At 55.6% G+C, this 12,120-nt stretch overlaps 7 protein-coding genes across 7 annotated transcripts; 3 read left to right on the forward strand and 4 right to left on the reverse strand.

Annotated features, from left to right (window-relative positions):
• Positions 1-194: 194 nt before the first annotated feature.
• On the forward strand, positions 195-1,339 carry BDV59DRAFT_195514 (telomere length and silencing 1 family protein; the record flags this gene model as incomplete). The annotated part of the gene is made up of 3 exons (XM_073692582.1): positions 195-553; positions 640-1,055; positions 1,086-1,339. The coding sequence occupies 3 exons, from the start codon at positions 195-197 to the stop codon at positions 1,337-1,339; spliced, it is 1,029 nt and encodes a 342-aa protein (XP_073544470.1).
• Positions 1,340-1,595: 256 nt separating this feature from the next.
• Positions 1,596-3,418, reverse strand: BDV59DRAFT_104822 (casein kinase II subunit beta). Its single transcript, XM_073686504.1, has one exon. It carries the CDS (start codon positions 2,927-2,929, stop codon positions 1,853-1,855), a length of 1,077 nt encoding a protein of 358 aa, XP_073544471.1. The 5' UTR covers positions 2,930-3,418; the 3' UTR covers positions 1,596-1,852.
• Positions 3,419-3,724: 306 nt separating this feature from the next.
• Positions 3,725-6,495, reverse strand: BDV59DRAFT_186040 (transcription factor domain-containing protein). Its single transcript, XM_073690952.1, has 6 exons — positions 6,278-6,495; positions 6,138-6,214; positions 6,035-6,080; positions 5,222-5,969; positions 4,920-5,171; positions 3,725-4,861 (listed from the first exon to the last, which is right to left on the reverse strand). Exons 1-6 carry the CDS (start codon positions 6,433-6,435, stop codon positions 3,893-3,895), a joined length of 2,250 nt encoding a protein of 749 aa, XP_073544472.1. The 5' UTR covers positions 6,436-6,495; the 3' UTR covers positions 3,725-3,892.
• A 195-nt stretch (positions 6,496-6,690) lies between these two features.
• Positions 6,691-7,873, forward strand: BDV59DRAFT_186042 (putative JmjC domain protein). The gene is made up of 2 exons (XM_073690953.1): positions 6,691-7,766; positions 7,818-7,873. Exons 1-2 carry the CDS (start codon positions 6,837-6,839, stop codon positions 7,836-7,838), a joined length of 951 nt encoding a protein of 316 aa, XP_073544473.1. The 5' UTR covers positions 6,691-6,836; the 3' UTR covers positions 7,839-7,873.
• A 163-nt stretch (positions 7,874-8,036) lies between these two features.
• Positions 8,037-8,735, forward strand: BDV59DRAFT_104846 (uncharacterized protein). Its single transcript, XM_073686505.1, has one exon. The coding sequence runs from the start codon at positions 8,097-8,099 to the stop codon at positions 8,646-8,648; it is 552 nt and encodes a 183-aa protein (XP_073544474.1). The 5' UTR covers positions 8,037-8,096; the 3' UTR covers positions 8,649-8,735.
• BDV59DRAFT_104853 (general amino acid permease) lies at positions 8,736-10,502 on the reverse strand. The gene is made up of 4 exons (XM_073686507.1): positions 10,135-10,502; positions 9,340-10,075; positions 8,909-9,285; positions 8,736-8,862 (listed from the first exon to the last, which is right to left on the reverse strand). Exons 1-4 carry the CDS (start codon positions 10,344-10,346, stop codon positions 8,823-8,825), a joined length of 1,365 nt encoding a protein of 454 aa, XP_073544475.1. The 5' UTR covers positions 10,347-10,502; the 3' UTR covers positions 8,736-8,822.
• Positions 10,503-11,587, reverse strand: BDV59DRAFT_104852 (uncharacterized protein). The gene is made up of 2 exons (XM_073686506.1): positions 11,571-11,587; positions 10,503-11,448 (listed from the first exon to the last, which is right to left on the reverse strand). The coding sequence occupies exon 2, from the start codon at positions 11,292-11,294 to the stop codon at positions 10,659-10,661; it is 636 nt and encodes a 211-aa protein (XP_073544476.1). The 5' UTR covers positions 11,295-11,448; positions 11,571-11,587; the 3' UTR covers positions 10,503-10,658.
• Positions 11,588-12,120: the final 533 nt, after the last annotated feature.

A 12,120-nucleotide genomic window follows, 5' to 3' on the forward strand; every position in this document is an offset into this window, starting at 1 on the left:
GGTGGAGGTGCGAAGGGGAGAGATGAAAGATGGAGGGTGGAAGATGTTCGTTGGGTTTGCGCGGCGGGAACCAAAAGCTTTCCTTCCTTCTACTGCCACACTACCTCCCACCGCATTTCTCCCCTTCCTTATCACCACAGGGCTTCCATCCAATCTCTCTTCCTCTCATTATACTCTCCTACCGTCGCATCATCATGGACTCCGACATCAGCCCCAACCCCGAAACCCTCTTCCGCCCAGTCAAACGGCGCAAGTTCCAACGTCGTCGCCCCGAGGAACCCCAGATCGACAGCACCTCCTCGACACCGTCGTTACCGCAAGAAGAATCCCAAGAAGACGTCCAACCCGTCGACATAGTGCGCCTCCGACGGCTTCACCGAGCCCGCAAGGGCGGCATCGAGTTCTCCGCCACCTCGCGCCCATCGGGGGAAGCCAGCGACAAGAGCGCTGTGTCGAGCGCCACAGCAGAAGAGCTCGAGTCGGAGCGAGTGCGCGCAATGTGCGATCGATTCACCGGCCACACGGGGCAAACCGTGGACGTTGACAAGCACATGTACGGACCCTCCCTTGATGTCGTCAACGGCCCTTCCCCTGCACAAGGGCTACCTGTCTATCTGCAACGGAGACTAACAAGATAAGGATGGCCTATATAGAATCCGAAATGGCTAAACGATACCGGCACCACGTGCCCATGGATACCGCTGAACAACCGAAACCTGCGACCACCGACGAGGCCAACAGCCCACAAACGGCGGCTGATCTCCCGCGACGAGAACCAGCGTCGATGGGGAAGCTACACGAGATCGATCTGGGACAGGAGGCGCGGCTCCGCAATATCGCGCGGACAGAGGAAGCCACGAAACGACTCGTGCGTGGCGAGCCCGATGGTTCCTCTGCGGATGACGGTACGCCGTCGTCCGAGAGGGTCGAGAAACCGTGGCCCAGCCGGAAACGGCGCACGAGCGAGGATCTCAAACGGGACCGGCTCGTGGAGGAGGTCTTGCGGGAGAGTAAACGTAAGTGGTGTTGCTTCTGGAGTCATGGAGTGGGAGGAGGTCTTCTATGCTAACATCTGATCGTTCTAGTGGATGTATATGACGAACCCGACGAGGATACGGCTATGGGAGCGGATGACCAGGCCGCGGATGACAGAGTCGCGGAACAGTTTCGGAGGGACTTCCTCGATGCCATTCAGTCGCGGCGTAGGGTGGCACGAGCGAAGACGGCCGCGACTACCAAGACCGCCAAACCGGAGGCACCAAAGGGCCCGAAACTGGGAGGCAGTCGCAGTGCTCGAGCTGCGATGCGTGAGATGCAGGAGAAGTCCGGCAGGAAATGACGGTCGACAAGCGTACGCTGTGCGGGTGCTCGAATACTGAAACTATATTCAATAATGTAATTACAGCAGGGAATTGAACTCTGGGTATTTCAGCCACAAGGGTATTTGTCTCTCGTTTTTAGTGGAGTTTTGGAAAGGACCGTGATTACTACCCAGACTGTACTCGCACGGAAACTTGTACGCCATGAAGATGAAACGTTTGACTCGGTGACGCCTTGATGCAAGTCAACAGAAATCGAAACAGAACTCGGCGAGGGGCAACGCGAAACAGGTATGTAACTGTGGAGGAGAGTCGGAGGCAAATGTGTGTAGAAGGATGCTTCTTTAGGAGGCACAAAACTGCAGGTAGATAAGAGCAGCAGATAAAAAAAGCGAGGAGCAAAAAAAAGATACAATAGACACAGACGACATGGGCTTGTTTCCTCCACAAAGCCTTTATTTCCTTCTAAATGTCGTTCTTTCCTTCGATCAAGGAAAGCATATAGCACGCTCCATCATTGTCATCATCATCCGTTATCTGCCCTCGGCACCGTTGATGCTCATCTGGTCAGGGTTAAGTCGCCGCCGCCGCATAGGCGCCTTCTTCCTTCTAGCGATTGCGGCGTGTTGCGCACCGCCGGGGGCGGTCCCCATCTCAGTATCGCCATCATTATCAGGGTCCCCCGCGTACGCTTCATATCTGGCAGTCTCGTCGAGTTCGGTAATGTCCCAGGGCTTCATCCGCAGCCATTTCATGCGGGGACCGGACCGGGCCCTCTCGGAAACCCGGAATCCGTAGATGCGAGGCTCATACACCTTGCCTTTCCCAAGGCCCGGGCAGAAGTTGACTGTTCGGACCCCGTTGATCTCGGGGGGTACATAGGGCGGGGGAACGTCCGGGGAGACTTGGTTGTTCATCGAAGCCATCGAGGACGCCCGAGTGGGCGACAAAGCGGAGAGGGAGCTGTCCAGTCGAGGGCCAATATCGAGGTCGGGGAATGTCATGAAGAACAGGCAGCCAAACGTCGTGCCGAAGAAGGCTCCATCGACCGAATGGAACCGGCTGTTGGGGGGCGTGTACAGATCCTGGCAGCTCGGACAGAACAGTTTCACGGTCTCCTGGCCGGGGGTGTCGGAACGGCCGACGGGGAGGACCTTGCACCCATTGCAGTGCACGCGGGGGCAGACGCCGAAGTGCTGCATCTCGTACTTTTCCAGCATCTGCTGGATTCCGGGCCGCGAGGTGATATAGCGCTGGTGGATGAGACCGTAGAGCAGCTCGGCCGAGCTCTCGATCACACTCAGGTCGCTCGCCACCCGTGCATGCCTCCTATCGCCGGCCCGGCGGTATCCAAGCGGCTTGTCATCTCCCAGTATCTCATCCTCGTCCTCGTCCTCCTCTTCCTCCTCCTCCTCGTCCTCGTCTTCCTCGGGTTCCACGTCCAGAATCATCTCCAGGGCCTCCTTGTACATGGGCACCTGCGACTGCAGTCCCGTCAAGTTGAAATCATCCTCGATGAAGTCCTCCGACACCTCCGCGAAGAACTCGTGTCCCATCAGGGAGCAGAAGGAGGAGATCCACGACTCCGGGGCACCTTCCGAGGACGACATATCGAACGAATCGGTTGCGGAGGACGCGGATGTTGATTCAGACAGTTGACTCAGATCCAGCCTGTCTAGGCCGTCGGCCAACGCCGAACCTGTCTCTATCGACACGTTGCCGAGATGCTAATCTGGACACCCCTGGTACAATCTCCTGGTGAGATAAACGCCCTCAGCTGACTTGTACGCTGACGCAACGCCCTGGTACAAGTCGCAAGTCCGAAACGGGCCTGATAGAACGGGATTGAATGAAAGGCGGGAGAGACAAGAAGGGCTTTCAGAGACGGCAAGAGTCGTCGATGAGATTTAAAAAAAGGGCGACAGAGGATCGGATGACCGATAGTCTAGGCAGTCATACCAGGATGCGGGAGTATTGTGCGATGAGGATGGGTGACGCGATGGCGATGGCTTTCCCCCGCTAACCGTCTTCAGAGCCACATGAAAGATTGCGACTCAGCGAGGCGCAGACACAGGAACAGCGAGATGTCAACTCTGCGCGACGCGGTAATGACAGGAAGAGATCGGCGAGGCCAGGAAGCCAGAATCTATCACCCCTCTCTCTGGTGGGAATGCAGTGATCGATCGACGGAGTCGAGGGGTCTCCGAAATTAGGTTCGTGGGGCGGCGGTGCGGTGGAAAAAAAAAAGTGGCTGACACGGTTCAGCGGAACCGAATATAGTTGGAGTTGGTGATTCCCCGGGGTAGCTCCCAATTGGCAAGTTCACAAGATAGACATGCTTCTGGCCTTTGGAGGGGAAGGGGAGTTTGCGAGGATGAACGAACCCGCTCTGGAGGTTGGTCGGTTCCATGGGCGTTTAGTCACGTGATAGGGAGATAAAAGACATTCATTCGTATGGATAGTAGTCTCTACAGGTGCAGTCCTTCTTGGAATGGGACCATGAGTGATATGTGTAAAAGGAGATGACGAGGAATGTGAAAAATACGGTATCAATGCGTATGTACAAGACAGGCTTAGAACAGGTCTCGAATGACTCGGGAAAGCTCGCCTTCATCGCCCAGAACGCCTGAAAGACCCTCGCCGGTATTATGGATCTCTCCCTCATGGCCGACGAACCCATTCATTCCCTCCGGCGCCGTTCCGGACGCCATGAAAGAGCTGAACCCACCCACGGCCTCGAATAGGTTGGTGAGTTCATGGCTCATCTGCAGACCGTTCAACGGACTATTTCCCAGTTCTCCAACGCCATTCAGAGGCCCATACATCGATATATCTTCAATCGGATGGCCCGCTAGGCCAGCCATGGCCACGGCCGCCGTCGAATGGGGGTCGTTAGAGTCCGACCCAAACGGGCGGACCAATACACCCAATCTCTCCCCGATCTTCCGAAGACCCTTGATCGTCTTCCATAGCCGCTTGGATACATATGACTTGGTGCTGAAGCCGTTGATCAGGTCGAGAGCCATGTAGAACTCATCTCGAACTTGGCGGTTGAATTCGGCCGGGGCATGGCACACAGCCAGGAAGAGAACCGCCAAGGCGGCGACAAGGAAGTAATTGAAAGTGATCTGCTGCGTGCGATAGATATCCGACACCTGATTGAGCTGGGTGAGGACCCGGACAGTATCTTTGGCAACATCCACCACCGTCTGTGCATGACCCTTGTCTTCTACGATGCTGGCCGCAGAGTGAAGGACCGGACGGTAAATCAGGATGCGAAGCTGGTTCATGCGGAGATACAACAGCACCCGTAAGCGCCGTAGACCCCGACTGGCATTCTCACCATGTTTGGGTGACTCGACGGAATAGAATTTCAAGGAGTCAGGGACCTGCTTGTACCATTGGAGGATCTGGTAGTCCAGATAGCCAATCTCGTCTCGTCGTATGTCGGTGGTACCTTCTGAGCCAAGACCGGAGTACCAAATCTTCGAGCTGATGCGATTGTACGAAACCATACACCTCAAGTATGGCAGTGACGGGTCCTGGTGGGTGGTCAGTGAGGACCCGCAGTATAAGGCTACGCGTAAGAATGCAACTTACGGGTTCCGGTAGGTTAGGGTCGATATCTTCGTCCTGAATGACGAATGGAAGCCCTGTTCCAAAACTCCAGCGTCTGTCGAGACTGTACACAGCCCAGAAGATCTTGATGACTTCAGGCCATTGCTCTTCATTAGGGAAGGACTTCGCCAGCGCATCTCGCCGATGGAGACCCATCTCGAGGCACATGCGCGAGGCCAGCCCGATAAGACGGTACGCCATGGCATCATCATCGGTGTGAAAGTGATAGGTAGCCTAGGAGAAGTCAGCCCCCAGCATTCCAGTCTGATATGCGGTTCACTTACCACCATCCCGAAGAGCTGAATGGTCTTGATATCGAGTGGTTCCCACAGCTTTGCTTCGATCACGGGCTTCACACTGAGGTAGAGGCGTTGGCCGAGCTCACTCTGACCACCTCCCTCGACGATGAGGGTAGTCGCAAGGATCATCTTCAGCAGATTGGTACTGTCATCTTGGAGACCGTCGGAGCCAGGCAGCCCTCGCTGGGCAAACCCAGTCCGAGTCGCAGCCTCCATAAACGTATACAGCAGATTGACCTGTTGGGTGACCTTGTCGATCTCAACTAGCGGGTACATGATCCCAATCTCTTCTTCGTATATACGGCACAGGCGGAGGGCTTCTTCTCGCTTGATCGTCCATATCGGGTCCTTGGTCGGATGAACAGGAGGCGGAGCAAAAGAGGGGACTCGGGGAGGTGAGCCAGCAGGGGTGGCGTGGGCCGAGGTCAGGTCGTCGGTGATGACCTCCTCTGCCGGCGCGATGCCCATGTTTTGGAGACTTGACCGTGCCACGTCAAAGTTGAAGGCCGAGCTAATGGGGCCATGGAAACGGGGGTGTCTGGCTCGCGCCGGTTTAGGGATGCCGGTCTGGAGGGGCGTAAAGACCGACTGCGAGCCATCTCGAGAGAAATGCGGGTCGAAGTTGGGGGAGTCGATAGAAGACTTTTGAGAGCGAAGATCGTTCAGACTCGTAAACAGACTATTGACTTGGTCCTGCAGAGTGGTGATCTGATCTTTCATCGAGCGGAACTCCCTAGAGGTGAGTCGAGATGTTAGTCGAGGGATCGCGGAACTGGGGGGGGGGGGGGGAAGACATACTCGGAGTCCTTGAAATTATTATTGCAACAATTCGGGGCATATCGGCCTATCAGGGGGGTTAAACATGGGATCATGCGATGCGGCCGGGGGCGCATATACTAACACTCCAGATTCAGGTGGCCACAGCGTTGGCACGGCACTTGGCCGTTGCACTTAATCTTGCGTCGTTTGCATTCATTACTGTAGCGATTCGCCGACGGATCAGCCCACTGCCGAAAAGGACCAAAGAGGGGGTGGTCATACCAGGCGATGGAGATGTAGCGATTCCGCTTCGTGCGCGTGTGGGTTCCGTTGGTCTGTTCCGCTTTCCTTTTCGCACCATCACCGGTGGCGGGAGAGCCCTGATCGCCGGTCGTGGGCGGAGGAGCGGACCTGTCCAGCTGAGGGGACTCTGAAGCCATGCGGGCTGTTGTCTGGGGGGGATAGAGACCGTCGTTGTGGGAGACGAGGCGAGAGGGAAGTGCGGAGAGATTCCTTTCCACCTGCTTGGGTGGGCGCGCGGGGGGTTCCGTTTCCCCAGATCCCGTCCGGAGTGGGTAAGGATCGGTTATGGAGCAGGGGGGACGATATTATTAATGCGATGTATAGGTCGCGTGGAAAGGATTTGACGTATGGAGCAATGAACTGGATCTTGCTCTCCTGAGATGACAGATACACCACCTGGTGAGAATTGTATACTTCGTGCTCTCCCAGTTCGGACCTCGGAGGGGAAATTAATTCCCCGACGACCGTCCACCCGTACATTCTCTCCGGCAATTTCTCTCCTCACAGACAAACACTCCGAACGCATCCAACCTCCTGAATGAAGCTTCCGCGATGCCGTCTACGTGATCCCCTCCGGGTTCTATCTCGACGATCTCCCTCAGCCCACCACCAAGCCAGCTTCACCACCCAGCAGAAACCCTTGAACACCCTTGAGGATGGCAGTGTGAGCCGTTTCCGCGAGACGAGCTTTCTCCCCGAACGGCCCATCGTCTTCCCCCGCCAACATTTCCGCCAGACACTCCCTGCCTTCGAGCGCTGGTTCCAAGCGTCGCCCGTACCCAATGTCGCTCGCCTCGACACCGAGTATCTGGAACAACACGGAGCCGAGTCATTCGTTCCCCTCGAGCTCACGCAGTCGCAAAACTCCACCCCCAACACCGACGGACAACCAACCGGACCAGACAGCCTCACCTTCCGGCAATTCCATGCGCCACTGAGTCTCTTCCTAGAATGGATGCGCGCAGCGGAAACCCAGTCCCCGTCGACACGCCTCTACCTCGCGCAATGTCAAGTGACGGACCTCCCCCCAGCGCTGCGCAACGACTTCCCCACCCCCGAGCTGGTCCGCCATGCCGGTAAAGGTGACATCTACGATACGAACGTGTGGATCGGGCTTCCTCCGACCTACACGCCCCTCCACCGCGACCCGAATCCGAACCTGTTTGTTCAACTCGCCGGGGAAAAGGTCGTGCGACTGCTCCCGCCGGACGACGGCCAGGCGCTGTTCGCCTCGGTGAAACGGCAGCTAGGCCAGAGCGGTGGTCGCGAGGCTGCCGCGTTTCGGGGCGATGAGATGATGCACGGACAAGAGAGAGTGCTGCTGGAGCGGGCCGTTTGGGGAGATGGTCTCCATGAGGGGCCGAGGTACGAAGCGTACGAGGCGCAGTTAGAGGCGGGCGATGGGATGTTTATTCCCAAGGGATGGTGGCATAGCATTAAAGGGGTGGGCGAAGGGGTTACAGCTTCGGTAAGTGCTTGATTGTCTGTTGCTTAGGCGCTGGTGTTGATATTTCTGCAGGTCAATTGGTGGTTCCGGTAGTGCCACTGTTTCGTAGAATAGATAAACCAAGGTACAAACCAAGTAAATAAATACATCTTGTATACAATAGCAATATACCTAAGTAGTCCGTGAACACGCATCATAAGCTGTACCTACATAGGTTCTTTACTGGTTAGTCGAAGTGACGGCGATCGTTCTAGAACACTCCGCCCCGAAAAGGAAACCCGATCGCCCTCACCTTCAGACCTCAAATTGAGTCACTTCCTCTCCCACTCCCCCTACTCCCAACAACCAGCAATGCACATGCCCCTCCGCACCGTATCCCGCGCGACGCTCTTCCATCTCATCCTCAGCCCGCTCGTTTCGACTCCCCTCCGCGCATCCCCCACTGCCAGCGCCCTCAAATCCCCGAGCCTCCGAGCCTCCTCCATCTTCTATCCCCAGTGCTCGTCCGCACACCTCTACCAACAAGGACCCCTACATCCCTACACTACTATGTCCCCCAACAACCAGGGACACCCTGCAGCCGACTCTCCCGCGACCGACAACGCCCACCCCGAACAACCCGCCCCCCATGAACGAGAACAGCCTTACCTGGCGCTCCCCGATGCCGACTCCGCCGACCAGACCACGCAGCTCGACGTCAGCGCCGGCGGCTCAACGGTGAAACTGGACCATCTGGGCCCGCTGGTCGTGAACCAGGATGGGACGTTGTCGCGGATCGCGAACTGGGAGCAGATGACCGAGATCGAGAAGAAGAATACGCTGCGCGTGCTGGGGAAGCGGAATAAACAGCGGATGGAGGCGCTCAAGGCGGCTGGGGTCGGTCAGGACGAGGAGGGGAAGTAGATGGATATAAGCACGTGGTTATGGCTTTACGCTGAATGTACAATACGGTTGATTCGAACTGGAACATATTTTTCTTTTCCTTTTCATTGAAGATCTATATATGTAGTGGCGGTTTCATCTCGTTTGTATAATAGGGATGGAGCGATATCAGACAACTTCCACCAAGAAGCGTGATCATCCGAACAGCCAGTCGGCGTACCGCGACAGCGCGTTGCTGCCAAAGTTAGCTTCCTCAACCCAGCGAGACGGGAAAGACCTACCTTGGCGGGGTGGGGACGTAATTCCGGTGGTACTCCTCGATCTCGTCGAGGCCCGTGGTGATATCGATCTCTTCCGGCGCATAGAACTTGGTCTTGTGCCACAGTTTCCATGAAATAAAGATCACAGGGAAGACCCCAATCATCGTGTACGAGAAGAAGAATGTCGGAATGTCCCAGTTGCCTGGGAGGAACACGGTATAGCCACCCACGAAGGCCATGACCGTGGTAGAGACCATCGCGAGATACGCAATGTAAGGCTGGCCCCGGCTGCGATAGGGGAGCGTCTCCCGGGGAACTCCTTGCGCAATGAGGGCCTTGCGGAACCGGGTGTAGGTGAAGGTGACGACGGAGAAATTGATCAGCTGCGAGGCAGTCACCTGGAAAGCACACCGTTAGATCGAGGGTTGCTCCTGATAGGGACGATCACCTACCAAGTTCACGAACCACGTCAAAACCACCGAGGAGCCGTTCGATACCTGCAAAAAGGCGAGAAATGCGATCATCAGGACCACTCCGACGCAGTAGATGGGCACGCCCGCCTTGGTGCACTTGGTGAAGATCCGGGGTGCTTTGCGGTCCAACGCCAGCCCATACAGACTACGACTGGCGCAGTAGACGTAACTGTTGCCGGCACTGAACGCAGCCCCGAGGACCATCGCATTGACGATATGGGGCAGGATTGGAATCTGGAGCCGGTCCATTGCGACCACGTAGGGTGACGCGGCGGCTCCAGGGAGGTCCTTCTCGTATGCGGCAGCCAACGTCTTGTCGTCGTACGGGACGAGGATACCAACGCACAGGGTGCCCAGAACGAAGAAGGTCGTGAGGCGATAGAAGACGCCGTTGTAGGCCTTGGGCAGGACGCCTCGAGGGTTGATGGCTTCGCCGGCGGCCATGGACACATAATCGGGACCTGCGATGGTAAAACTGGCATTGATCAAGCACGCGAGGAAGCCAAGCCAACGACCCAGGTCTCCGGTCTTGTAGTATTCCGCGAACGACCCCGGGTTGTTCCAGTATCGAAAGCCGAATCGGTCACCGAGCGGATTGCCGCCGAGCATCACAATGAAGGTGAAGAAGATCAGACCGACACTTAACAGGACCTTTCCCAAGGCAAGCCAAAATTCCGATTCCCCGTACCATTTCACGGCGAACACATTCAGCACTCTATATTCTCGCGGGTCAGAAAGGGGTGACAGATTGTCGGACCAGCTTGTGGGACGAACATGTAGAGTACAAGCACAATGACAATCACGGCCTCGATTGGGATCTTATCGGTCCAGTAATTTATGATCATATTACACGCTGTGACTTCGAATGGGACCAGGGCGGCTTCGAATACGAAGAAATTCCAGCCTGCGGCGACCCCGAAGGCTTCGTCGACATAGCGCGCAGCAAACCGGATGAATGGAGAGGAAATGGGCAAGTATGTGACCATCTCAGCCAGACCTAGAGCGCATCCTGTTCTTAGTAAACCTGTAGATCAAAGGATAGGGCGTGTATGGGCAGGGAGGGGATTCTCAGTCGCAATGGGAGAGTGGGGATAGTCTCGTTTTCTCCGTCGTCGCATGGGTATTGTGATCGCGAGGGCATAAATTATATAGGCGCTTTGGATACCGTGAAGAATCCGCAAGGACAGTTGCTTTGGGTAGGAATTGTTGCTGGCGGCAGCGCCGAAGACGGGATCGGCTCCGGGGAGGTCGGGGGCAGGGGTTTCGTACAAACTGTGATACAACAAATGATACCACACCTAGAAAGAGAGAGATATAAGATTTGGTAGTCCTGAAGAGACGGGGCAGAGGGTTGAACGGAAGGAGGTATGAAGAAGGGTAGATGTATCTTGCGCGCGCGCAACTGATATTGGACCCTGGAGAATTCTTTTTATCACTTCCTTCTCTTTCTGCGATGGAACCCATATTCCATTTGCATTGCCTACCAAGAGTTGAAAGCATCTTGAACGGTATAGCCTGGTCCAACGAGGATGGACAAGGGAAGCGCAAGACAAGCGGCAGAGACGCAAGATCGCAGCAAGGAGGGCGACTAACCATAGTGTGAATGCAATAAACAAACTCGCAGGTCCTCCTTCGATCAATGTACTTCCAATCTGAACATACAACGCCGTGCCAATGGTACCGCCGATGCCGATCAACTGGATATGTCTCGGTTTGAGCTTCCGGTGCGTGTGGTCATAGACTGGTTTGGTTGAGCCACTGTCTAGGGAGTCTTCACTATCGTCGATTACCGCGCCTTTCTCAGGGACAGGGTGTTGGGGCAGTTTGTCGGTGCTCAAACCCGCTCGACTGACGGCGGGGGAAGACACCCCACGGGAGATAGCCGTCGCGACAGGGGTTTGGCCATGTTCGATATCTAGACCGGAATGGGGCATGGTGGATAGCCGGTCACAGTAGGGACGAAGCGATTTATCTGGTCATAGCATGGGAAGCGGCGCAACGGGACGAGAGAGTATTTAAGAATAGGATCGGGCGAGCTGAGATATTCTTCGGGAGAGTCCGAGTGGGAAAAAAAAAAACTTTCCCGGTCTGGGGACTAATCTAGTTAGACTGGGCGAAAGACGGTATGGCGGTATCAGTCTCCGGGTTGGTGGGGGAGGCGGGGAGAAAGAGCCGTGGAGGGGTAGGACAGGGAGAGACAGGAATAATACCATGGTAGCTAGGTAGAACCTGATCAAGTGCTCGGTTCACCCAGAGAACAGAATATTACCGTCTCTGAGACTATGGACAAGGAGCAAATCACAGGCCCAAGAGACTGATAGTCGGCTACCCGAAGGTGGCAGAGTGCGTGCTTTTCCCAGGATGGTTAAGCATCGCGTGGGGGGTTTCTCGTGGAAGAATGACTGATCAGGTTCTCCGATTGGCTACGTTCTTATTTGGGAGGATAGCCAATGGATCTTCATCTTCTGGTACGGAGGATGTATGCCGTATTGTTCAAAAAAAAAAAAAGAGCCGAGGTATTAGGGTAAGGTATTCTAAGGTCAATGCAACTGATATATCACGTGATATTACCTAGACACGCATGAAATCTCGAAACAGCAAAATCAATGTTCCTCGGGCGATGGAGAAAGCTCTTTGTCCTCGGATTGTGTATGCTGCATTGGAGGTTTCTCCCCCAGACTGCTTGGTGGGAAGAAACAAGCATTATCTTCGTAGTGGAGGAAATGCGATAGATCATCGCTAACCGATTTGGTCTGGTGC

The sequence above is a fragment of the Aspergillus ambiguus genome, assembly GCF_047715705.1.
Source record: "Aspergillus ambiguus strain CBS 117.58 unplaced genomic scaffold BDV59scaffold_39, whole genome shotgun sequence".
NCBI lineage: Eukaryota > Fungi > Ascomycota > Eurotiomycetes > Eurotiales > Aspergillaceae > Aspergillus > Aspergillus ambiguus.

Excerpts from the sequence above, each read along its gene's own strand:
- BDV59DRAFT_186040 (XM_073690952.1), bottom strand. The coding sequence starts at position 6,435 with ATGGCTTCAGAGTCCCCTCAGCTGGACAGGTCCGCTCCTCCGCCCACG. Across the intron at positions 6,081-6,137 it reads TGGCCACCTGAATCTGGAGT|GCCGATATGCCCCGAATTGT; the intron begins GTTAGTATATGC and ends CCCCCCTGATAG. Across the intron at positions 4,862-4,919 it reads ACCCTAACCTACCGGAACCC|GACCCGTCACTGCCATACTT; the intron begins GTAAGTTGCATT and ends ACCACCCACCAG.
- BDV59DRAFT_104846 (XM_073686505.1), top strand. The coding sequence starts at position 8,097 with ATGCACATGCCCCTCCGCACCGTATCCCGCGCGACGCTCTTCCATCTC.
- BDV59DRAFT_186042 (XM_073690953.1), top strand. The coding sequence starts at position 6,837 with ATGAAGCTTCCGCGATGCCGTCTACGTGATCCCCTCCGGGTTCTATCT. Across the intron at positions 7,767-7,817 it reads GCGAAGGGGTTACAGCTTCG|GTCAATTGGTGGTTCCGGTA; the intron begins GTAAGTGCTTGA and ends ATATTTCTGCAG.
- BDV59DRAFT_104852 (XM_073686506.1), bottom strand. The coding sequence starts at position 11,294 with ATGCCCCATTCCGGTCTAGATATCGAACATGGCCAAACCCCTGTCGCG.
- BDV59DRAFT_104822 (XM_073686504.1), bottom strand. The coding sequence starts at position 2,929 with ATGTCGTCCTCGGAAGGTGCCCCGGAGTCGTGGATCTCCTCCTTCTGC.
- BDV59DRAFT_104853 (XM_073686507.1), bottom strand. The coding sequence starts at position 10,346 with ATGGTCACATACTTGCCCATTTCCTCTCCATTCATCCGGTTTGCTGCG. Across the intron at positions 10,076-10,134 it reads ATTGTGCTTGTACTCTACAT|AGTGCTGAATGTGTTCGCCG; the intron begins GTTCGTCCCACA and ends GCGAGAATATAG. Across the intron at positions 9,286-9,339 it reads TGACGTGGTTCGTGAACTTG|GTGACTGCCTCGCAGCTGAT; the intron begins GTAGGTGATCGT and ends TGTGCTTTCCAG.